Source organism: Mauremys reevesii, linkage group 7 (genome assembly GCF_016161935.1).
Source record: "Mauremys reevesii isolate NIE-2019 linkage group 7, ASM1616193v1, whole genome shotgun sequence".
NCBI classification, from domain to species: domain Eukaryota; kingdom Metazoa; phylum Chordata; order Testudines; family Geoemydidae; genus Mauremys; species Mauremys reevesii.
Genome location: NC_052629.1, coordinates 66937705 through 66963057, shown reverse-complemented (window position 1 = coordinate 66963057; position 25353 = coordinate 66937705). Strand labels below are relative to the sequence as shown.

Sequence of the window (25353 nt, the reverse complement as noted above, 5' to 3'; positions counted from 1 at the left end):
TTACCCTGAATGCCCAGTATTTGTCACAAAGATCACGTTCTCACACATATAACCTTACTTGCAGAAGGTAAATGTAGGCCAGTGTTTCCTTTCAGTTAAACATCTGCACCCACACAGGTGTCAAAGCTTGTTAGCTGTACCTATGGCAATACCGAGGCCTAGCACCTCAGCAGTAACTAAAGCCTATACTTTCTTTCTTGGTTGCCTGCATGCATGATCATGAAGCCTTCTGTAAAGCCTCTACTCTTTAATTTTTTTTGGACAATACCCATTGTATGTTCACAGAGATACTTTAATCTGCTGTTTCTGTGTACTACCTAGTTGATACTAACATTATGACTTCTATCATACAACTGATAATATTATGGTAGGTTTTGAGATATTGTTCTCAATGACCTTGTATCTCTTGGATTTTAAAGAATATGGTCGCAGCAAGTGGCAGCTACCTCTTATAGATCTGCACTTTTCTGTATCTCCTCCAAAAGTTATCAAAATTCATTGCTAAATCAGAAGACAACTGATAGCAAATGTCACACTTTTATCCTGGTGTGTGTGTGTGTGTGTATGTACATATGCATGTATATATATTTATATGTTATGTAACAGTAAATACACCACTCACTATTTTGTGATGAGATCTGAATGCAAACTTGGTAGAAAGAAGTCCTCGATCCAAGCCTCTATCGTTGACAATTGACTTCAATGCGTTTACTGAATCTCTATGGTTTTAAAAGCTTGAAAGAACAAAGAAGGGACTTTCATTGCTGCCTCCTAGATTTCTTGCTCTTAGGTTTTGTGTCATTCACTGTGCTGGTGAGCAGGCAGAGGTAAATGTTTTTGTTTGTTTGTTTAGAAAAGTCTCTTTACAGATAACCAGAATACCCTGCCCCCAAACCACGCCCCCTCCCCGTTTGGACCTTGTGATCTAGCATGTGACAGGATTTGAATGGCTTCAGGTTACAGACTTGGCGAAAGTAGTCCTACCTTGCGTAGAGGAATAACAGGCACAAAGTCCCTTCGCTATCAGTTACATCTTGCAGAGGAGCTCAGAGCAGCCAGCACATTCTTCCGTACAAGGGTCACATGCTGTACATCTTGAGCCCTTTGACCCTGTGCCTCATATTGCAGATCCAGCTGTCAAAGTAAAGATGTAGAAGGTCCCACGCCATAACCATCTCCTGTTCCTCTGCTATGGCAGGCAGGCCTGGAACCATGTTTTTCTACTTGCAGAGTTTGCTTGTTTACCTCAAATTTCTAGTTAATTTTCAGTTGTTTGGGGGTTTTAATAGGATTAGTGATAGGATCCATTAAGATGGATCCAGAGAAGCATTAAAGTGTGAAGTGCTGCATTTAATGTGTGAATATAATGCATTGAATGGGCTGGTACCCTTTTAAGTGCTTAAAATACCTGGGAGAAAGTTCAGCCTTTGCTGCCAGAAAGAGAAGGAAGTAGGAAGGGTGCTTCATGGTCCACTTCTGGAGGATTTCACTGTGCATGCAGATGCCAGCTCTGACCTGCTAGCATAAGAATGTCTGACCCTTGTGCCCACCACAGGCTTACCGCAGATAGTCTGGAGCCCTTTGCCATTAGACTCTGGTCATAGTCTTCAACATGGGGGTCGAGCTAGAGAGGAAGGCAAATGTTCCACTAATGTTGTTTGATCACCATCACCTCGAAAGTGAGGCCATGGCTCTTCCATTTCCCTCTTGAGGTAGGAGATGTGCAGTTACGAGCTTCCCAAGGAGACTGAAGTAACCTCCAAGGGTTCTTTGAAACACAGTACGATACCTCAGTCCTGCCCTAGTGCCAGGTATGGGTAGCCACCTGGGTTGCTATGCTACCACAGTCTGTTGTCTCTGACCATTGATAGTGGCTCCTAAACAATCCTTTCCTCCATATTGCACTCAGAAATCACTTCAGTTTGCCAGTTTTAATCTGTCACTGACAATTTGCATCTAAGGCATTGGTCCTTTTCTTCTGCCAGTGCTTCTACCCAACCAAAACTTCCTCTGGGTGGTTGGCCATCTTATCAACCTAGAGCACCCCTTGCTGACTGTTGAGGCATCTTTTTCATGCTGTGTGTGGCTTTTAATCGCCACAGAAAAGGATGATCTGATCCAGAGCGGCTTCTGGATATTTATGGTGACGTTCAGATCGGGATGGTACAGCCATACTACTATCCCTTAGTGAGTCTCAGCCAGTGTGCTTCTGTCCACCCTCATCTGACCTGGGCCTGTGGATATTGTAGCTGATCAAAGCTAGTGGGGTATATCTGAGCCTCCTGTTGGAAAGAGTTGTCCACACATCTCAAATAGGGTTATCTGCCAGCATCTCTCAAACAAGTTATGGCTAGGCCTCTGCTAAGAAAAATGGATTGGATGAGAATACCTTGGTTAGCTATCATCCAGGATCCTTCAGGCAAAGATATCTGGGAAGGGAGAGGCAGGCCAGCACCAGTAACATTTAACACTTAGGTTGTTTGAACATCATTCAGCGCATAAGGCTTGGCCATGGCATGATTTTGCACTAGTGAGGAAAATCAGTGATGGGGTTGGGGTGGGGGAACATTTGTTCTTCAAAAAATGTTATGCTTTCTGATGCAGAGCTGTCTTGCAACTTTGCACAGGATAGTTATGGACTTATATAAACACAGTCTGCCTGTCTAGCAAAGCATCATGGTGTTGCTGGGTACTAGCTCTTCTAAAAAATGTTGCCTTGAGCCATCCTAATTCCAGCTAGATAAGGCCTTCTGCGCTCCTTGTTTTTCCATGAGACCTGTTCATCTGTGCAGCAGGCCTCTGTAACATTGAGTGAATTGATTGCCTCAGCCTTGTGGCTCTACTTCGAAGTCCTCCATATCAAACCAACCTGGACAAAATCAGCTACCAAGCAGTGAGCAATTTCAGTGCATTCCGTGAGCTCCAAACCTTTGAAGTTTCAGCAGAATGGTGCTGGAAAGCGGTGCATCACTTTCAGTTCTAAATATGTTCCTTTCTTCTTTGTAGTCTAATATTGTCTAAAAATAATTCTGAAGAGAAATAAGCCTACAAAACTGGAATATTAATTTGAATAAGATGTGCATTCATCGTTATCAGTTTAAAGTAATGGATCGGTATAACTACTATTTTTGTCATGTTTACAGAGTTGATATACAAGGAGGTCATGGACCTGGAGGAAAGGACCAAGAATGGGGTTATACGTGGACAACCAGCCCCTTTAGGTTGGTTACAATAAAAGCACTATACAAGCCTGCCCTGTGTGGTAAGCTAGAAAGGCACCAAGCTGATCCAAGAGTAATAGTTAATATAGCTTAAAGTATGAGTCTAGAATTTCAAGAACACTTGGGCAGAAGTTGCTTTCAGCTAATTCACTTCATGAGTGATAATATTTGATGCTGGTGCTCTTCTTGGAAACATAAAGCACTATATAGAGATTAGTTAATTAATCCTCCCAACACCCCCATGGAGCAAGGCTTTTTTTTCTCTATTTGTCCAGCAACTTGCACAATGGAATTCTTTCCTATGACTGAAGGTACAGCTACAAGGGAAGCAGAAACCCTCAGAAGCGAGACTCAGAGCCCGGGTCTACAAACTCAGGCTCATGCTACGATGCTTAGAATAGCTGTTTAGACATATGGGCTTGGACCCACCCCCACTTAGGCTTCACAGCCTTAGCTCCAGCCCAAGCTGCAACAGCTGTCTTTAGCACTGTAGCATGAGCCCGAGTCTGTAGACCCAGGCTCAGAGACTGGCTGTTGCAGGTTTCTGCTTGCTGTGTAGAATACCCAAAGGCTCTTAGGAGCCACCACAATACAAATAAATAATACCCCCATTTTACAGCTGGAATACAGTGCATCTGGGCCAAGGTAACACAATGCGTCAGTAGCAGAATTCAGATTAGAAATTAGAGTTGCTAACCCTCTCTGCTCAGTCCATTAGATCAGAGTCTCCCAAAAGGGTGATTAGCTAATGAGGCTCCAGTGAGCATCATCAGAGACAGGCATTTAACCAGCAAGCTCACACCACGGTGGATGTCAAAAATTAGCCTCCTAAATAAGATTGGCCTCAGTTTCAAAAGTATTTAGTGCCCACTGTTTGTATTTCAGTTAGATCCCTCTTATAGCAACAGTGCCTGGGCCTACCTGGCCAATGTAGAAAACTGCAGTGTGATGTCATAAAGAGGTCAGCCTTTACCAAGCTCTCCTGAAATCTTGGTTGAGCCTGATGAGCATGCTGCTCAAAGTGCTTGTTCTTCTTCGAGTGATTGCTCCTATGCATTCCAGTTAGGTGTGCGCGCCGTGCGTGCACGGCTCTTCGGAAGATTTTTACCCTAGCAACTCCGGCGGGCCGGCTGGGCGCCCCCTGGAGTGGCGCCGCTATAGCGCAGGATATATACCCCAGCCGGCCCGTCCGCTCCTCAGTTCCTTCTTTCCGCCCGTGACGACCGTTGGAACAGTGGAGCACAGCTTAGCTGACCTCCACTTCCCTAGCTACTCGTAGTTTTCTCTCGTTCTGTTTATAGTGGTAGTTAAATCTGTTTGTTTGTAGAATAGTATAGTGTATTTATTTTACAGGGGTTGGGGTTTATCCCCTTCCCCTCACCCGGGGCCGGGTCCGGTGCCCGGTCCACAGGGTTTTCTACTGCTCGGCCGGCCACAAGCCGCTGCCGACAAGAGATCTTCTCCTAAGTGCCTCGAGGGATCTTACCTCACAGATAAGTGCCGCGTTTGTGAGGCCCTTAATCCGTGAACAAAGGGGAGCGGGGCTTTCGTTTTGAACAGCTCCTGAGGGAGGCAGCTCTTGCTCCTCCGCTCTCGGCGCCGACCGCTAGTTCGTTTTCACGGCGCGCTCCCTCGGCACCGGACCGCCGGTGCCGCCAAGGCCTCCTGGCACCACCGTCGCTGACTCCGACGTACCCTCGGCATGGACCTCTCTCCTGGAGGATGAAGAGTTACTCCGGCCAGGCAAGAGCCGTTGAGTCCGGTGCTGGAAAGCTCCCCGGTATGCACCGTGGTCGAGCTCGCCCGGAAGCTGCGTCCGAGCCGCCTGCTCCGCAGCCGAGCGCTACGCTCAGTCGGAGCGCCCGGCACCGATGTCTGCCGCGGCACCGACAATATCCGCACCTTTCACTCCGGCCAGGCAAGAGCCGTCGAGTCCGGTGCTGGAAAGCTCCCCGGTACGGACCGTGGTCGAGCTCGCTCTGACGCTGCGTCCGAGCCGCCTGCTCCGCAGCCGAGCGCTATGCTCCGTCGGATCGCCCGGCACCGATGTCTGCCGCGGCACCGACAATATCCGCACCTTTCACTCCGGCCAGGCGAGAGCCGTTGAGTCCGGTGCTGGAAAGCTCCCCGGTGTGGACCGTGGTCGAGCTCGCTCTGTAGCTGCGTCCGAGCCGCCTGCTCCGCAGCCGAGCGCTAGGCTCCGTCGGATCGCCTGGCACCGATGTCGGCCGCGGCACTGACAATATCCACACCGTTAACTCCGGCCAGGCAAGAGCCGTCGAGTCCGGTGCTGGTAAGCTCCCCGGTACGGACCGTGGTCGAGCTCGCTAGGAAGCTGCGTCCGAGCCGCCTGCTCCGCAGCCGAGCGCTATGTTCAGTGGGACCGCCGGCACCGATGTCTGCCGCGGCACCGTCAATGTCTGCACCATTAACTCCGGCCAGGCAAGAGCCGTCGAGTCCGGTGCCGGAATGCTCCCCGGTACGGACCGTGGTCGAGCTCGCCCTGAAGCTGCGTCCGAGCCGCCTGCTCCGCAGCCGAGCGCTATGCTCCATCGGATCGCCCGGCACCGATGTCTACTGCGGCACCGACAATGCCCGCACCATTAACTCCGGCCAGGCAAAGGCCGTCAAGTCTGGTGCTGGAACACTCCCCGGTACGGACCGTGGTCGAGCTCGCTATGAAGCTGCATCCGGGGTGCCAGCTATGGTCGAGCTCACTGTTCCCTCCACGCCGGAGACAGTGTCCGCGGCGAGGGGGCTGATTGCAACGACAGCATCTACGCTGCCTCAACCCCCGGCACCGCCGGTGGGGGTTGCATAGTCGATGGGCAAGCCTGCCTTGATCAGGCCACCCTACCTCGGCACCGCACAGCGGCACCGTTCAGGGTCGCTGTCCCGCAGATGTTCTCGGTCCCGTCACCGTTCTAGGTCTCGGCACTGTTCTCCATGTTGGTACCAGTAGTGCTCGCGGCACCGGTCAGCATCCCGTTCGCCGTTCCGGGACACTCAGCACCGATCAAGCCCCAGGCACCGGGACACTCGTAGCCACTCCTGATCATCGAGCCTCGCACCCTCGGTCGACCGCCCGGCACAGCTTCGGTGGCAGGTCCCGTTCTCGGTACTGGTCGGTCTACCGGTACCGATCCCTGGTGCCGCATCGAGCGACGTCAGTTACAGACGGAGACTCTACCAAGAGCTTGCTGCTCCTCCAGGGCCATCCAGCCACGCATCAGTGTCGTCCCGTGCGGACACTTCATATGCGTAGCACTCTGTTTTCCGATGTGCCCTCCAGGGTCTTCCAGGAGACCTATCAGTGGTCATTCTGGACGCCATGGGTGTACTACCACGCCAGAGGCGTACCGGTGATCCCATCTCGCTCCATTCCCTCCGAGCTCTGGGGGCCAGAGGTGACAATTAGTCGTCCCCGTCCGACCGGTACAGAGCAACCCCCGGTTCGGCACCAGGCTCCCAGATCCCACCGGATCAGGAGGTTGTCCAGGAGCTCGAGCCCACACAGGACCCGCTTCTCCCGGGCCTTTCTTCTTCCTCCTCCCCAGATGAGGCGGGGGCAGGAACATACCCCTCCGGCCCTCCTCTGATTGGAATGCGACCAGCCCCTAAATCCAAAGAGGCTGGGCATGTGGTCTTACTGGGCCATACGATGTACCCGGAGGGGGCCCTGCACCTTCGTGTAGCGCACCAGCAAGCCCTGCTTATCCGCTACTGTGGGTGGCGGTGGGCAAATTTTCAGAGTCGGTTCTTCGGAACTCCCGAGGCCCTCCTGCAGCAAAAGATGGAGCTGGAGAGAGCTTCCCTCCAGGCCTCGTTGGACGCAGCTGACTCCGCTGCCATGACTCTGGCCTCGGGTGTTGCCATGCGGCACGTTTCAGGGCTCCAGTTATCGAGCCTTCTCTCGCAGCTGCAGCACGCTATACAGATCTTGCCCTTCAATGGCACAGGCCTGTTCTCTGACAACGCTGGCCCTAGGCTGCAGAACCTAAAGGGCAGCAGGGTCACTTTGCTCTCTCTCGGCATGCACACGCCGGTAATTCAGTGCCGACGTTTCCGTCCCCAACCTCTGCTCTTACCCTACGCCTTGACAAGGTCGGGACATGGCCAGCGGGCGTGGCTTACACGGTCGTGGCCATCAATCCGCACCCCAAAGGAGCCAGAATTAGGGTCCTTCTGACCACCAATGGGGCAAAAGCCTTCCCATCCTCGCCCCTCCTAAGGACCCCTCTCACGAGCGATTCCTCTGGCAAGAGGTGCGGACGCTCCTCCTCATCGGAGCTGTACAGGAGGTACCTAAGGGCGAAACCTATTCCCCTAAGCGAAGGGAGGTCTCAGACCTATCCTAGGCCTGCAGGAACTCAGCAAGTCACGATGCAGATGAGTTCCGCATGGTACCCAGGGCGACCATCATCCCATCCTGGGATCCCGGAGGCTGGTACGCCGCCCTCGATATGAAGGGCACGTGTTTTTCACGTTGCCTTTTCTCTTCCACACAGAAGGTACCCTCGGTTTGGGGCCTACAATCGTTATTCCCAGTATACGGCCCTCCCGGTTGGCCTCTATGCAGCCCAGGGGTATTCAAGGTGCATGGCTGTAGTCACCACCTTTCTTCACCACCGTCTGATACACGTTCTCCATGTCTAGACGAGTGGCTCATTCGAAGAACCCCCAGGCCCAAAGTACCAGTCATATGGGCATCGACACGAACCTATTCCTGTGTCTAGGCCTGATGATCAATAGTAAAATCCACTCTGATTCCCATACAGGGAAAGGAATTCATTGGGACCGCCCCGGACTCCAGACTCGCCAGAGCCTGCTTTCATCAGCCTTGGTTTCAGGCGAGGGTAACAATTGTACAAGGTCGACGGACCTTCCCGCCAACTTGGGCTCGCTCTTGCCTCGGTTTCCTGAGTCACATGGCTGTCTACACGTTTGCAGCCAAACATACCAGGCTTCGCCTCTGTTCACTTCAATCGTGGCTCACCTGGGTGTGCCACCCGGGCAGAGGTGGCATACTCGTGGTCGTCTCGTTCCCCCCGAGCAGCCTAGGCTCCCTCAACCGGGAGTCGGCGTCCTCCCCGGTGTATCCGGGGTTGCTGTTTCATTCACCCCTCGGGGTCCCTCATGACAGACAGCCCATCTCTCGGCTGGGTGCGCACCTGGTGTAGTTTCGCACTCACGGCCTTCGGTCAGCGCAAGTCCTGGCCTTCCACATCAATGTCCGAGAGCTGAGAGCAGTCTGCCTTGTGTACCAGGCGATTCAGCTGGCGGATCGTCTCAGCAGATCCTTCCTGTCTCACAAGTGGTGGTTTCCTCCCGTCTTTATCTATTCCGTTTTCCAGAAGTGGGTCTTCCCCCGCATAGCCCTCCTCGCTCTCGCGAGAACGGACAGAGAGAGAGAAACTCTCCTCGTTCCAAGGCCTCTCCCCAGGCTCGGTCTTGGAGGATTTCCTGAGGCCGTGGATCAGCCATCTGCCGTGCGCTGTCCACTGTCCCCACTGGTTCACGAGGTCCTGCTCACACTCCGCAGGAACAGAGCGCCCCTGATCGGGATCGCTCCAGTGTAACCTGGGCAGCACTGGCACACCATGTTGCTACGCCTGTCGGTAGCAACCCTTTTGGCACAGACCCCATGACGCGGAATCACGACAACCTTCACCACCCGGTCTTGTAATCCCGGCACCTCACAGCAGGACTCCTGCGTGGCTAAACCGATCCGAGTTACGTTGTTCGGCCTCGGTTCTGCGAGATTCTCCGGGGTGGTAGACAATCGTCCATTCGGTTCAAGTATCTGGCCGAGTGGAAGCGTTTCTCATGCTGCTCCGAAACGCGCAATGTTTCTCCCGCCGAGATCCCGCTCCATTCCATCTGGTCCCACAGGGCTTGGAGCGTTTATACACCCCCCCAGTGGGGCCCCGCCATAAACCTGGCTCTTCATTCTGGTTCTACCCAGTTTTATGACTGCCCTACTCGAGCCAATGTCAACATGCTCCTTGAAGTACTGTGTTCCTCAAGGACAAGGGCAGTTATTACCACGTCCGACCTGCCTCCCTACGGAGGTGTCTGCCTTTTATATCTACCAGGATATCTTCCTTCCGGTGGAGAGCAACAATTGCCCTCCTTTGACATCCGTAGGGCGTCTGCAATCTATATCTAGCGGACAGAGCCCTCTCGTAACGCCCCCAAAACCTTCATCGTACCGGCATACCGGACGAAGGGCATACCTGTCTCCTCCTAGAGGATTTCATCTTCAATGATGTTGTGCATACGCACCTCCTGTGTTTTGGCCCATGTTCCATAGCGCCACCTTACTGCACATTCCACCAGGGCTCAGGCTTCTCTGCTGCCTTCCTGGCTCACATACCCTTCCAGGGGATGTGTCGTGCTACTACCTGGTCCTCTATCCAGACCATTGCCTCTTTGGTCCAACAGTCCAGAGCTGATGCAGCCTTTGGCTTAGCAGTTTGCATTCTGCGACATCTACCTCCGACCCCACCGCCTAGGTAAGGCTTGGGAATCACCTAACTGGAATGCATAGGAGCAATCACTCGAAGAAGAAAAGACGGTTACTCACCTGTAGTAACTGTTGTTCTTCCAGATGTGTTGCTCCTATCCATTCCAGACCCGCCCTCCTTCCCCACTGTCGGAGTAGCCGGCAAGAAGGAACTGAGGAGCGGACGGGCCGGCTGGGGTATATATCCTGCGCTATAGCGGCGCCACTCCAGGGGGCGCCCAGCCGGCCCGCCGGAGTTGCTAGGGTAAAAATCTTCCGAAGAGCCGTGCACGCGCGGCGCGCACACCTAACTGGAATGGATAGGAGCAACACATCTCGAAGAACAACAGTTACTACAGGTGAGTAACCGTCTTTTCCCATCCTCAGCTCTTCTCTTGACTTTTAATTTTGGGGCTCCTGACACTGCTCCATGAAATACCCCTTTTTATTGTCTGTGGTATTCTCTCCCATCAGCAGCTCCTCACTACCTGACATTAATTTTTTGTATCCTGCTCTTGGGAAGCCCATTATTTTTTTTAGTAACTTTACTGCCACAGTTCAATAGCTCATGATTAGACTGGGACTTGTAACTGTATAATACCAAGTTGCTTTCCTCTTGAATTTGCTTTTAAAATGCTCATTGTAACTAAGTTACATCCCTGCATAGCTACTATAAAAGTATACTTTAACACTTGCATTTAATGTCTACTAAATATTGAGATCAAATATCTCACTCGTATTGTTTGCCTGAATAACTAGTTTCTAAACAAGAAAGTGCAGAGAGGCCTTCAGAAGCCACTCTTGTATTTTTGTATAAAATACAGCTGGTCATTAGAGTACCCCCTTTCCATGGTTGGAGGATCTGTGGCACAGGGTGGGATAACTGCCATTGTCTCCCTATGTAATCTTGAGCACCTCAAAGTGAGTAAAGCACCAGGAGTCCTGACTCCAACACCACGATTTTCTCAGGTGGCCGAAGTTTAGAAGTATTGAGCCTGAAGCAGTTCCCACTGAGGTCATGGAGCTGAGGAATGCTCAGAACTTCTGAAAATTCAGCCACTTTTAGGCCTAAGTGTATAGTTAGGAGCCTGCTTTTAGGGTTTTTGAAGATCTTCTCAGGCTTGTGTAGAACTACTTGCCATTACCTCTTTTCTCTCTCAGCCACACTTGTGAATTTGGCACTCAGCTGGAAGTGTTTTTAGCTCAGATTTACAAGCATCCTTTTATGGAAGTCCCATGGTTTTTGGCATAGATTAATGGTTCAGAAATATAACCCTTCACTTAAATAAAAAATCCTCAAATCTTATTTGATAATGGACTCCAAGAACTCTCTTAGCAGCTTCTTGAGGGGCAAGAAAAACTAATGACCCCTAGAGAGAAAAATACTAATGCAAGTAATAAACCATGCAACTGTATCTGCAACTGATTTGCTGTTTTGTTTCTCATAGCACAGGTGCAGCAATGATCAATGGTTCTCAACATCCGTCTTCATCATCATCTGTCAATGATGTGTCTTCAATGTCAACAGATCCAACATTGGCCTCTGATACTGACAGCAGTCTGGAAACATCCGCTGGACCTCTGGGTTGCTGTAGATGACTACTTGGTCTTTTAGGGGGGAGGGAAGGGGAGTCCTTTAGTCATTGATAGGGCACCTTTAAGAAAATCAGTGGTATTATTTTTGAGTGTTTTTTCAAAAATAATTGTAGGATTCATTTTAAAGTGCTGTAATTTTAAACTGTAAGTTGTGTTAAAAGCAGCCACAAAAAATGTATTTTTTTTTGCTGTAATTAACTCTGTAAAATATTAAACCTGATAATTGTATCATGGTTTTAAAAAATCTGCATATTTGCTTTACTATTATGCTGCTGATCTTTTTTTACTGAATTTGTAAGATTTGTTTGATCAAAGCACATATTAATGTTGTCTCTACCGTATCATGTATTATTTAAGATTTTATAGGTTTTTCAATTTTTTTTATTAGAAGTTTTTCCAAATGTTTTATTCATGATTATCCTTCAAAGTTATATGCTTGGTCACTTGTCTTACCCACGTGCAAGAGAAAATAATACATTGTAGCCTGTTATAGCTTTGGGTGTAGCTACTGTAGTGGTCGCAGTGAACACAGAATCCGTTAATTCTGTCTTCTTGCCTATAACAATTGAATAAAAGCAGCAGTTAGTGAGTTTCATTAGGAAAACCGTTTATGACCCTTGACAAAGTCACCTCATCTGAGAGGCAATATAAATATAAAGCAAAGCATATCTTTATAGCTGCAGAAGTATCCAGCCTGCCAAAAGGAGATGGTGGCAGAACTGTGGCATGCTGAAGCTTATGATCTCAAGGAGGATACTTCATGAATAATACACTGCAATGCAAATAAACTGTTTACTTCTACTAGCTATTAGGCTGTTTTTGTACACCCAAAACAAGGTATACCCAGGGTATCTAGATTGCCAACAGGGAGATCTATAGCTATAGTTCTGCATACACATAGCAGGTGGTTCTTTGGCATTTAATTTCCTTCTTATTTTCCGTGTTAGGATAGAGCAGTTCTAGGCTGGGTGTATGTGTGGAAAACTCCAGCTTTTTGACCACTCTTTCTTCACCCAAAGTAACTGATTCCTGTAAACCAATCACTGGTGGGAGAACCTCAGGTTGTAAGATTTCTGTAGCTAATGCATTGAGAGCAATATATGCCATGGTAATGGGGGGAAATAGCAGTGCTGGATAAATAGTTTTTCTCTTTCACTTCACTATCAGACCAGCAAAGCAGAAATCTTAATAATGGTTCTTTTAAAGCCATGAATATTCAGTATCTTTCAGCATTGAAGCCCCTGCTGTCAATGCTCTCTTTAAAAAAACCAAACATGTAGATCAGTTGCTAAGTAGTCATGTAAAATGGTGCTGATCCTTACAGAACTATGTTAACTGTTTACATTTTATATTTACAGAATGATTTGTGTGTGACTGACTGACTTTATGAATGAGTAAAACAATCATCCAGAGTTTATTCCTTTGAAAAGAGCAGATTTCTCAAGAACCTAAACTATATTGATTGCCTTGTGTAGATAAATATTTTGTGTAGTGAATTAAAATGTGAAAAGGGGTTTAAATTAGTGACACCTACAAAAATGAACTTTTAAAAGAAAAGCACAGGAGTCTTGCCAGGCACAAAGCCTGAGAGAATGAATAGAAATAGCTATTGAGATTATCCAAGAATGAAACATACTGCTCAATGTCTGTTCCTTTAGAATTTGTTGGATAAATAGAATAAATATCCTTTTTAAATTTATAATTGGAAGAGGAAAAATTGCCTTTACCCACTTTCTTCCCCAATTATGTTTTACTGTTTTCAATATCTAACAGAAATTAGACTTTTAAAAAAAATAAGACGGGGTTGCAAGAAATGGTAATGTCTCCAAGAAAGCTGACAGTCAGTTGTTAAAGTGCAAAGTTTTATTTTCATTGCCTGGCTAGACCACTGGGAAGTGATGGTGTGTAGTTTTGCTGTTCTCACTTATATCAGATATTTCAGTAGTGAGCTTTAAAACACACACTTATTAAGGCAATTATTTGTACAGAACCCCACCAAACTGTATGTTACCTGAAAGCTGATAGGCCACACAATGGGTATTGGAGCATAGCATACTTTTTCTTGTTGTATTTGGACCAACAGGGCAGTTTATTTTGTGTCTATCGAATTTTAAACTGTGACATAAAGCCAACCATATTTAGTCCTATATTACAGGAGAACATCGTTATATAGACCTAGATTATGTTCTGGTACACTGGTGTATACATCGAGAGTAACTCAGTTACAAGCAATGAAATTACTCCTGGTTTATGTCAGTGTAACAGAGCAGAATTTGGCCCCAATCATTCTTGTTTTAGCTGAATTCGAGAATGGTCGTCATCTCTGGTACGCACGCACCCATCTTAGAGTCCAGTTCACTTAATTGCTCTTACTAAAACTCATTTAAGAACATTTAAATAAGACATTTTATTGACTCCTCCTCCCCTCCCGTCTTCAATTTCTCTAGTGCCACCCGCAGTAGGTACTGGAAGTGAAGAGATCATTCAGAGAGCAAGAGACCACTTCAGTCAGAATGGGGTATGCCAGCACCCATAGTCGTCCTGGGTCCCACCTTTCCAATAAGTATTCAGATTATTGTGGTCTGTATTTTATGCAAATTAGGTGCCCATTGCAGGCTCCTGGGAAATTTCCAGTGAAGCCTGCTCAGTCAGGCAAAGTTAGAGCTCTGCAGTTCTAAGCCATTGCAACAGTTTGCTAGTCTGAATTCTCTTTTTAGTCAGCGAAATTCATTTTATATTTCAAGGACAATTGCATACGGATGCAAACAGTAAGCAGGTGGCTAGCTAGAATTGTCCTGTCCGTTGCTGTTCTCACATTATGTAGGTAGATGTCTAATATCCAATACACGTTATACTTTCTGATGTGCTAAGTATCATTGAACTTGGTTTATTATTTTGATAAATAGTTCCATAATGTTTCCATTGCAACAGTCCGTGCTAAAAGATACACAGCTTTTCCACCTCTAGGACTCCAGCTGCAGTCTAGCCCAGACTAGTAGGCCTGGTCTACAGTGGGGGTGGGGGGTGAAGAGATCGATCTAAGATACGCAACTTCAGCTGCGAGAATAGCGTAGCTGAAGTCGACATATCTTAGATCAACTTACCTCCCGTCCTCACAGCGCGGGATTGACGGCCGCGGCTCCCCCGTCGACTCCGCTTCTGCCTCTCGCCCTGGTGGAGTTCCAGAGTTGACAGCAGAGCATTCGTGGATTGATTTATCGCGTCTAGACGAGACGCGATAAATCAATCCCCGATGGATCAATTGCTACCTGCCGATCCAGCGGGTAGTGTGGACGTACCGTAGTGAATGAAAGTGACCCACATCTAATGTCCTATGTAAATTGAGGTGGATACCGCCCACTAAGAACTGTATGAATTCTCTCACTTTCTGGCTAGTTGCAACAAGTCCCAGGACTGAACAGACAACTCCTAGAAGTGGGTCCTTTCAGGTCAGTATTAAACACACTGGTGGGAGAAGTTTGTACTGCCTTTGCCTGTGCTTCTACCCGTTTTGTGTGTTGAGGACTTCACTCAATGCAACACAAGGAGCCAGACTGTCTTTATCTTTCTCATCTTATATAAACTTCTGTGTGTTTAAGTCAGCTGAAGTCCATTTAAATCACACAACAATACTGATTGGTTCAATAACCCTATATGCTTGGTTAGGCTCAGTCGCCACCAATAACTAATTCGGGTAAACGGCCCAATTTTTTGACCCAGGGTAACTTTTTCAGCTTGGGGATCTAAATTAGAAGAGAGTTGCTGTATATGGGATAGCAGCTTTCATGGTATAAATCCCCACAAAACAAAAGAATAGCTGTACAAATTATCTATGAAATGCCAAGGAATTTGTTTAGGATAGAGCAAGCCTTGATTTTACAGGTTATGGTGACAGTGCCCTCTACTGGTATACTACACAAGTAAGTAGAACAATGAAGTTAGATGTGTAGATTTGTAATAGCAGCATTGGCCCCCAGATGAACACATTCCAAGTTAGACTGCAAGATCTAAGCACTTGACAGGCCAGTCTCTGGTCTACACATGACACTGCTGGTCCCACACTAAACATACAATGCACACATCTCAAACTTAGATACACTACTATAAACCATCAAAAATACTAGTAATACACACAAACAGTCCCTTACCCACCATATTTCAGATACTGTCAATTCAGAACATTTGGGAGGATGAGAACATTCCAGTTTGTGTCTGGTTTTCATGACTTGAGTCACTGAAGTAGTCCAGGATGGACTGCCAATATCTGAGTATTTTTCTAACCTGCTTTATAGCGGTTTCTTTTATTGTGTTAGCTCTTTGTATGTTCCCATTAATGTTTCAGTTGACCTAAGTTTCCCTACATAGTTATAGTAAGTTGGAAGACGGGAGAATGGAGATGAATTAGAGGTCATCTGCATTTTTCAATAAGGCTTGAGAGGTTCTGAATGGAGGAATATGTTGTATTTGTAACTCTTTTCAAACTTTCCAGCTCACTTAATTGCTCTTATGTAAGTGCTCTTAAATGAGTCTCAGTAAGACATTTTATTGGCTTCCCCCCATCTTACATTTCTCTGCATTACAGAAATTTTCTTTGACTAAAGTTAACTTCACACATTTCCACTCCCACTGCTAAAAAGTGAAACTAATTTATTATTGAACTACCTCGCACAAACTTTCTCTGCTTCCTCGAGTAAACAGAGCTAACCTCCTCTATTGGATCTACCCTGAATGTGAAATAGAAAGTACATTTCCCTTTTTCAAAAGCCCAACCTATCGGCCAATGTTGAGACAATATCAGTAAGTATGTATCATGTATACTTCCCGTATAATGTTCATGTGTAATATATAGCTCACGTACAATAATGTACATCCAGAAAATTGTGTTAGATGTAAATTGGTGAATTTATTACTGTAGTCTGTTTTTTGTAGGTAAAAATAACTTACTAGTAATATCAGTCCATCCTTTACATTTTACAAAAGGAATCATTCTTGGTAAGCTTTGCATACAGATGAATTACTTTTGTAGGCCCAATATCGAGTCTATTTTTGAGAGTTCTTAAACTTTTAACTTACTACTAAAGTTGAGCAAAACTGGCTGAATTCTCGTGATCACTCCTCCTGCCCCCCTGAAGTGCATTCTGTCCTGGGAAGTGTGGAGGGGAAGGAACACCTTTTAAATATGGAAAAATTACAGTTAGTTTTCTTTCCCACTTGCCACCCTTCCCTCCCCTATTCCTTTCTACCCCTTCCCAATAAGCCACTGTGGGGAAATACTGAGATCATTGTGGTTTTTATCATCCATGCCATTGGTCATTACACGTGCACCACTGGAATGTATACATTGCTATCTAGTATGTCAATTGGTTATAATGATATTTTAAATAAAAAAGGATAAAAGTTGTTTGATGACCACTCTGTAGTTAGTGTTTCTTCATTGCAGCTCTGGGGCTCTAAAGCACTACGTGGTGGACTTCATAGGACAGTTGCCATTTATTTGCCTCAGTCGTTTGGGGGAAGTCTCTGTTCTCCATGGTGGATATGTCAGCCTGCTTGAGTGTACAGTCAGACCTGTCTGTCACTGGCAACAGGGGAATGCACCATCCCCTCCCTCTCCCACCTGTTTTGGCTTTCCCAGCACTCCTTGCTCTCCCAAGGAGAGTTCCAGTGTTGGAGGTCAGAGATCTGCCTGCTGGTGTGATTCAGGCTCTGATGCTCTGCTGTGGCCTCAGACTGCATCTCCCCCTCCGCCGCACTGTCCCTGCACTTGGCTGGGGAGAGAACCAAAGGCATTTCTGCAACTCCTCCTTCACCCTCCTCTGTCAAGTGTCTTGTATGGGAACAGCGTCTCCTGTTGAGTGGGGAGAAGGCAGTGTGTCCTGGTCAGGGCAGGGGTGGAGACATTGGATCTGAAAGGCTGGCTCTGGGGGCAAATGGTTCCTCCTCCAGAGGAGTGACACAAGATGGCCGTGCAGCAGATGGAAGGTGGCACCTGCAGCCATGCTCCTGACTGGAGTGGACACTGGACACAACACAGACCCTGATGCTGGACAGTGCAGTAAGGGTCTTTGGGTCACCGCTCCCTCCACCTGCCACCACCTCTAGCAGGCTTCCTGGGGCTTCCCTACTGCTCTCCCAGGCAGCGGCTCCAGGGGTTCAGGCTCCCATTTTAGGCAAGGTAGGCCCAGGGCTTCAGGTTTGTGCAAGGCCCATTCTCACACTCCAGCCCACTCTTTGGGAAGCCCAAACAGGAGAGGGGACAGCAAGACCGGCCTCTTTGAGAGCTTCTCAAATATTCTGGGTGCCTGGCGCTCCCTGCAGTGCTGTGAGAGATCCCTGTGATGGTGCCACGGGAAAGTCGGCATATGAAATCAGTCCCCTATCTTAATGCAACTCTGCTTCTCCCGCACACCCTGGGAGAGTTATTTAAACTGAGAGATTTCTTACAGCCACTGCTGTATGTCTATAATGGGTAGAGCATTTCCAGAGGGAAAGGTACCTTGTAAATGTAAATTACCATTAATCTAGTCTGTGTCACCTGAGTAAAGTGTATGGGGACAGCTGTATTGTCGGCATGTCCCCTGAGGAAACTCTGGTAACTTAATGATGACTGTTGTTTAATTGCAATAGCATTAGAATAATTTTTTAGCAGGTGCTATGTAGTTGACTAATGTTGACAGCAGGTGTGACAATGTAAGCTCAGCCTGAGGCTTTGGGTATAGGTGGCTTTGGTTTTCGTTACATCTAGTCAAATAGTTCCAGTCAGGGAATGTATGTGGCTGTGGTCTAGCTGAAACATTGTGTTTTTGCAATCCAGCCGTGCTTTGAATCCTTGGCGATTGTAGCACCTGCTGTTGATTTTATCATCTTTGCTCTCCCTTCAGCTGGGGATGGGGAGGGTGAAGTGGGCCTACTGGCATCTGACAAAGATCCCTTGTAAATTTCTGCTCTGATCTCAGTTCATTAACAGGCTGGGCTTCTCAATAACGCTAAAGAAATCTTCAACAGGAAGCGCATGTTTATCTTGCCACTTTGTGTAGGGGTTCTTTGGTTTAGACATTTTTTTCCCTTGAATATAACAAGTTCTGCTATAAAGATAGGGGATAGATTCTTGCATGAACAATGAGCCTTGCTTTTTTTGGGGAGGGTTGTAGTTCTTCAAAGTATTAAACGTGTTTAAAATGTCATTAATTCTAGGAGTGGCTGCCAGTGTTCTAATGATGCTGCTTCACACACTAGAAACATCACAAGCCAAGAACTGAATAAAGCCGCTCTGCCACTGGCTGTGTCTCCATTCAGCCCTGGGACCCCAGGAACATTCCTCTTTCCTGAGTTGCAGCCGCTAGGCTTTGTTGCCTCCTGCAGATTCCTGTATTTGCTTCATTTCCTGCCTCTCTTTCCCCCCCCTCCCGCCCCCATTGTTGCCTTTGTGCAGTGGCCTCCTGTTTTAGGTGGGGGTAGAAGGGAGTTTTGTGCATGGGACGGTGGTCAAGAAAAGCTGGGGGAGGGCGCACTCCATTGCAAGGGCAGGCCTGCATCTTCTGGAGTATTGTAACAATGAGTTTGTCCCTTGTGGAATAGGCTCCACTCACCGCTGGGCCAAAGCCAGATAATTCGTTGGGGGTTGTCCTAACACAGGATCAGCACCTGCATAAGAGTCTTGATGATGAAGGGGCAAAACTCTTCATGAAGCTGCTGCAGCTGTCAGGGTGAAATAAATAGAGCTGTTGGCTCTTCTGCCATGTATGGATACCCCAAAAAATTGAATAAACCAGGCTGCCTCCTTAATGTCCCTGGAGCATGAAAGCCTAGAACAGCAGCCTCATGCAAACCTCAGTAGGAGCTAATCTTCCCCACGCTCCCCCAGTCTGTAGATGTTTCTTTTTGTGGTAGGGTCTTGGCTCCAGTAGGCACAGAGGAATGCGTGGGGGAAAGAGGAAGGAAGTGGTAGTACCTCCCTAGGTGCAACACCACAGCTGTTAGATGGCATAGAAATGCACAGAAAAATGCTCCTCTTTCTTGCATGCTTTGATCAGCCATGAATGCTAACATTGAAATTGCCATTGTTAGGCTCCAGTGTTAACACCCACTGAGCAGCTTGTCCTGCTAGGGTTCCAAATGGCCTGTAGCCTCTGACAGACGCTGCTGCAGTGGTTAACCGTCAGAGTGAACTGAACGTGTTCTGTGCAACCGTAAGGGTTAGCGGCATCTTTACCAATCTAAAGTGCTATATAGGGCCTGGACAGTAGGTATTAAACAGAAGTTTATGCACATGGTAGCCAGCAGGGGACAGTATTGGCTCCCTGAATCCCTTGTCAGCCCAGTCTGACTTGTGTAAGTGAAACCACCACTTCATGTAACAGAGGCTGCTATGGAGGTGCCAAAGAGTAACGGAGGGAGACTGGATGGGTCATGCGGGATTTGGGGGAGAGAGCTTCAGTTCCCTGCTCTGCCGTAGCCTTCCTATGCGACCCTGGACAAGTCACTTAGCCTCTCTGTCCAGCAGGGCAGTGGGAGGATAAATGCATGACGGACGGGGCAGTGCCAAGTTACTGCAGTGATGGGGGCCATAGATGTAACTTAGACAATTTGGTTGCTATGTCTGTGGATCAAGTGCCATTGAGAGGAAACTCTCCAGCTCACGTTACTGATCCAGTGAGCTGGGCAGATGCAATGGAGAGGTCTCCTTGATTGTCGCTGGAGATGCTGGTATCTGTAGCCTTCCTGCCCTTGCTGTCTAGTCACAGTAGGGATTTGTTTTATGATGGTGTTGTAGGAAAAGTGGCCTGAAATAACCAAGGAGCCACTTCAAATGTTACTTATACATAGGATCCACTTTTTAAAAAATCCAAATTCCCCTGGGTGTGTGTCAGTTGGCTTGAATGGAGTCAGATGAAACAATTGCCAAGGCCCTGCAGATGGCAGGCTACTCCCAGGAACAAGCAGCTGGCTGACAGTGTTTATAGCACTGTGCTGGGGCAATGGCTGGGTGTGAAAAGGCCAGTGCTGGCAGGGGAGGGGTGTGTGTGACTGTTTACATCAGCCATTTCACACTGAGCCATGTTTTAAAGCAGCAGTTCTCAACCAGGGGCACATAGAGGCCTTCCGGGGGGTACATAAAGTCATCTAGCTATTTGCCTAGTTTTACAACAGGCTACATAAATAGAGCCCTGCGTGGATACAAAATTTGTATCTGGTCTGCAGATATAAAGCAGATAGCTGCAGATTTGCAGGGCTCTATGCATAAAAAGCACTAGCAAAGTTAGTAGAAACTAACATTTCATACAGGTACTGACTTGTTTATACTGCTTTAGTGAAGTGTAAGTACAGTAAGTATATTCCTAGTGGTTTATTTAATAATTCTATGATGAATGAGAGTCAGCATTTTTTCAGTAACAAAGTGCTGTGACACTTGTAGTTGTAGATCTGATTTTGTAAGCAGGTAGTTTTTAAATGAGGTGAAACTTGGGGGTACACAAGACAAATCAGACTCCTGAAAGGGGCACAGTAGTCTGGAAAGATTGAGAGTCACTATTTTAAAGTACTCACCATGGTAACAGAACCTGCCCTCCTGCCAGAGCCTAGCAAGGTTTGAGTGTTTTGCAGAGAAATGGGTTTCACTTTGCTTAGCTCATTTGCCACGTTTGTCACTGTGGGAAGAAAGGGGAATGATGGGATGGATGTGCAGTAGGTGCACATGAGCCCAAAGGAAACAAAGCAGCCTGGCTTAGCTCATGGAGAAAAGCAGGCCGCTGCTGGTTCCAGGGGGGAAGGCTGGGATGGCACAGGGGTAGCTAAATGTAAATCCATCAAGACTTGGAACAGCCTGGTAGGGAGAGGAAACTCAAGAGCGTGATACACCCTGGGCAGCTCTGAAAATCCTACAGCAGCCCCAGCACTGGAACTCTAGCCTAACGCACCCCTAGGGCCAGCTCACCCAGCCCGTGGGGGCTAGTGGTGCTGACCCTCTCCTTTTAGCCTCCTACGCAGGCTACTGAAACTGTGGGGCAGAACGGAGTGCGGAATGGTGCCGGTTGCCCCCAGCCAAGGGGAGCTCATGACACAGCAGGTGAAGTCAGTGCCACCATGCAGGCTGCACATGGCTCTGGGGTCAGGCCACACAGTGTTGCACTGCGGGGGCAGTTGAGCCCCCCTCACTATCGGTTGAAAGCTGGTGCTAGTGACCTTTCTCCATGTCTTAGCAGAGGTGTGTGTGTCTGATAAAAACCTCCTTGTTGAGAGCCACCGACACCCCCAGGACTGAATGGATTCGTCACCTCTAGCTCTGAGAGTGGGGTTCCCCAGACAAGAATTGGGATAAATCGGCGAGGAACAGAATCTCTCTCGCATTAGAGCCCTTGAGAGAATAGAAGCTTTCAGGTACCAGTGTGTCAGTCAGGTACCTTTAGGCCTACATTCAAAACTGTTCTACTGCTGTAACTGCGCTGGTAGTTTCCAAGCTGTGGCCTTTAACTAACAGGGGCTTATTAATTTAAAACAGAGCAGCAAGGAGGTTAGAAGTCTGTCTGTCTGTCTGTCTGTCTCATCTCCCCACGTTGAGCTCCATTGCTGCAATTATTGGTAAAGTCATTATTTCAGAACGAAGGAGAGAGAAAAGCCTGGCTGCAGAGGATGCTTGTGGCCAGATGTTTAGGTCAGGCTCCAGGGGGGTTGCCCCTCCAAGGTATTTATTAATCACATATTTTATCAAGTCACATTTGGTGCAAATAATATTTAGAGTCATAGTTTCGGCACAGCAGAGTTGGGGGGGGGGGATTAGAAATTGGGTGACTAATGAAGTGTCAGCCTTTCAAATGCCTTCAAGTGCTTGTCGGCTAGTTTTGCAAAACACCTTCATAAAATAATACCAAGTACAGGAATAAGAACTTTCACCAAGCAGATTTTTAAATAAATTTCATGAAGGACGGAAAACCCGCTAAGTTCAACTTGATTCATCACATGAGCTAAACCCGCTGCCATGTTGGCAGTGTTGTCTCTTCCACAGGAACTGGCGTGCTCCTTCGGCTCCAGCCTGCCTGCAGCTCGCTTAGGCCATGGCAGCAGTGGTGGGAGCATTGCTGTTGTCTGTGGCACAGTAAAGCCAAAGGCAGTGACAGAGTTGTCCCTTTGACATTAGGAAAGAGAGGCCCAGCCATTTGCGCTCTAGGGTCTACCGTTTCAAGCATTGCCTTTAGCAGTCAGTTTCCCTGATAGCCCGAATACTAGAGCATCTGTAAACAAACCAACATAGCAAAAATCCTTAAGAGCAGGGACTCTCTGCCAAATTACTCGTGATGCATGAGTAACCCTGAACAAAATGACCTGTGCTGGAATTAAAAGATGGTGTACTCCTGCTTCCTTTACTTCAGCACTTTAGCTCCCCGGCTTGCAACAGTCAAATTTCCTAATGTCGAAAAAAACTCTTCCATTTCTGTCTGCAGGAGCTGGTTTCTCTTTTCAGCATCTTCACGTGCACGCTCCGAATTCCTCAGTTTGATCTCCAGCATTGTGTATTTCTTTCGCTCCTGGTCCAACTCCTCTTCTAACCTTGTCACTCGTTTTCTCAGTTCAGCGCTTGTTTCTTCAATTCTTAAAGCCAAGAGAAAACAAAGAGCATTTTAGTCTCTTGACAACTGCTCCACTGATTGCCATGAAATATAAAGTTTGCCATATGACAGCCTGAACAAACATCTTATGTGATACCATCAAAAGTGGGGTTTGTTATGGAGGTACCAACTATTAACTCGGGAGGTTACATTGAGTTGAGTTTTGTATGTTGATCAATGGTTCAACCTCTCTTTTAGGTATAAAAAAGACAGTGTGTCCTCCCCAAACTTACAGCACTGGCTTTGTGGGCAGACAATCAACCTGAGAATTTACAAATCAATCCATTCACTAGTTAGAATTAAAATTAATTTAAGCAACTCTCCTCTTCCTTCATACCATTGCTTTTCCTTGTCAAGATACCCTTTAACTTACAGGAATGTAACCTGCATTGGAAACCAAGAGTTCTAGACTCACTTCTACTAACTGGCATTATTAAGTCTATGTCCTTCAGAACCCTTATTAAGCAAAGACTCATAGCTCTCTACCCACTGATAGGAATGGAGCCCCAATACCGTTCACTTAGTCATGCTGCATCTCCTGCAGAAACATGCTCTGTCTCTAACACAGGCCAGCTCATGTACAGGTCACCCACTGCTGACTTGGGTATAGCATAGGGCAGGGGTCAGCAAACTTTCAGAAGTGCTGTGCCGAGTCTTCATTTATTCACTCTAATTTAAGGTTTCATGTGCCGGTAATACATTTTAACATTTTTAGAAGGTCTCTTTCTATAAGTCTATAATATAAAACTAAACTATTGTTGTATGTAAATGTAAAGTAAATAAGGTTTCAAAATATTTAAGAAGCTTCATTTAAAATTAAATTAAAATGCAGAGCCCCCTGGAACGGTGGCCAGGATCCGGGCAGTGTGAGTGCTACTGAAAATCAGCTCGTGTGCCGCCTTCGGCACGCGTGCCATAGGATGCCTACCCCTGGCATAGGGCATTATGCATCTCCCTCTGGTGACAGGTTCATGTGACAGAGAATCCTGGTGCTTCTGACCAAAGTAGGTCTGAGTGTTGCTCCAGTGGGTGAAACATACGCTTTAATGCTGGAGTGTAAATCTTACTGAGGGGGAGAGTTGTTGAAGTTGTGCATAAACATTTATTTTTTTAAAGGCAAAAATAACTCTAGGAAGTTAGATTAAAAAAAAAAAACCTATATCAGAAGAACATTGAGATTGCAAAGTCAAGCACTCAAAAGGGCTAGATAGCCTATACAGCTTTTGCATAATGATCCAATCTTTAATTACATGATCACTGATTATTTTTTCCTACAGCACACCTGCCTCAGTCAGTGCACAGGATGGACCTGGCTCTGCATATGAAGCAGATGTTAAATAAGGATTAAAAAAATATTAAACATGGCCCCATCTGTCAATCACACTGCACCAGCCACATCTTGCTCAGAACACAAACTAAATAATTTCCACAGTGGTGTTTCTAGGGTATCTGGCACTAGAGTAGAGAGTGCTTTGCCAACATCAATGAACTTCTCTTCACAGCACCTGTGACTCAGGGGGGAATAAAACTCTGTTACAGAAGAGAAAACTGAGACAAACCATAGGGACTTATCTAAGGCGACACCATGAACCAACAGCCCAGATAGGACTGGAACTCAGACCCTTGTGAATCTAAACCCTGTGCCTCAGAGTCAGGCAAGCACAATGCTTGGTTTTGGGATCATTATAACTGTCACCATTCAGGGTACCTGCACCTGTATTTCCCCTCGGTGCTGCAATACGGGCACCCACTCTCATGCTTCCGGCTCCCCAGCTGTCACCTCTGTGAGGAGGAGACCTGCATCTCGCTCCCTGCTGACTGAGGTACTTCCAGGCTGCAGAGACAGGCTGCCCAAGCACATCTGTTTGCATTCTCTTCAGAGACTGATAACAAGGATTGTTAATACTTCGAGGGTACCACACAGTTCTTCCTGTGCAAGCCTATTTTATTCTGAAGATAAAAGCACTACAGACAAAGCACATTAAAAGCAATAGAATAACCTACACGCATGCTAATAAGGTTACCCGAGAACTCACCACCACCACTACCACTCTATCGGGGGCTCTGGCAAGAGCAGTCTTTCAACTTGCATCCTCAGGGTTTCCTTTGTGGTCACAAGTTCATCACAGCTTCTGCTCAGAACAAGTTTAGTCCACCCTTTACACAGTTCAGGGACTTTGATGTGGTGTTTCCAGGAGCAGGTGATTAGTATCAAATGGGTTTTCCTTCCAGGCCTAGCTTCAAAAGGGTAGAGTCCAAGTGGGTCATTTGCATGGCCCTCACTCCCCAGCTTTTTCCTAAGAAACCCACTTTACACACATTGTGCCAGAAAGTCCTTTAACAGTCCTAACATTTACATTAGTCAAGTCCCTAGAAAAATTACATACACTCCACCACTACCATGAACAAAGGCATTTTCAACAGCAAG

At 47.2% G+C, this 25353-nt stretch overlaps 2 protein-coding genes across 21 annotated transcripts in view; one reads left to right on the top strand and one right to left on the bottom strand.

The window, feature by feature from the left end:
* MAPK8 (mitogen-activated protein kinase 8) overlaps positions 1 to 13021 on the top strand; it is a 137234-nt gene extending 124213 nt beyond the window's left edge. For 5 of the 6 annotated variants that reach the window (XM_039480940.1, XM_039480939.1, XM_039480941.1 and 2 more), the window contains 2 exons: positions 3144 to 3221; positions 11180 to 13021. In XM_039480940.1, the coding sequence (XP_039336874.1) occupies positions 3144 to 3221; positions 11180 to 11325 (224 nt within the window). In that variant the 3' untranslated portion in view covers positions 11326 to 13021. Of the gene's footprint in view, positions 1 to 3143; positions 3222 to 11174 lie in introns of all 6 variants that reach the window. The other variant, XM_039480944.1, reaches the window with a different exon arrangement.
* Positions 13022 to 22203: 9182 nt separating this feature from the next.
* Positions 22204 to 25353, bottom strand: part of ARHGAP22 (Rho GTPase activating protein 22) — a 256899-nt gene continuing 253749 nt past the window's right edge. For all 15 annotated transcript variants that reach the window (XM_039482020.1, XM_039482021.1, XM_039482018.1 and 12 more), the window contains one exon: positions 22204 to 22908. In XM_039482020.1, coding sequence (XP_039337954.1) covers positions 22680 to 22908 — 229 coding nt within the window. In that variant the 3' untranslated portion in view covers positions 22204 to 22679. The remainder of the gene's footprint in view (positions 22909 to 25353) is intronic.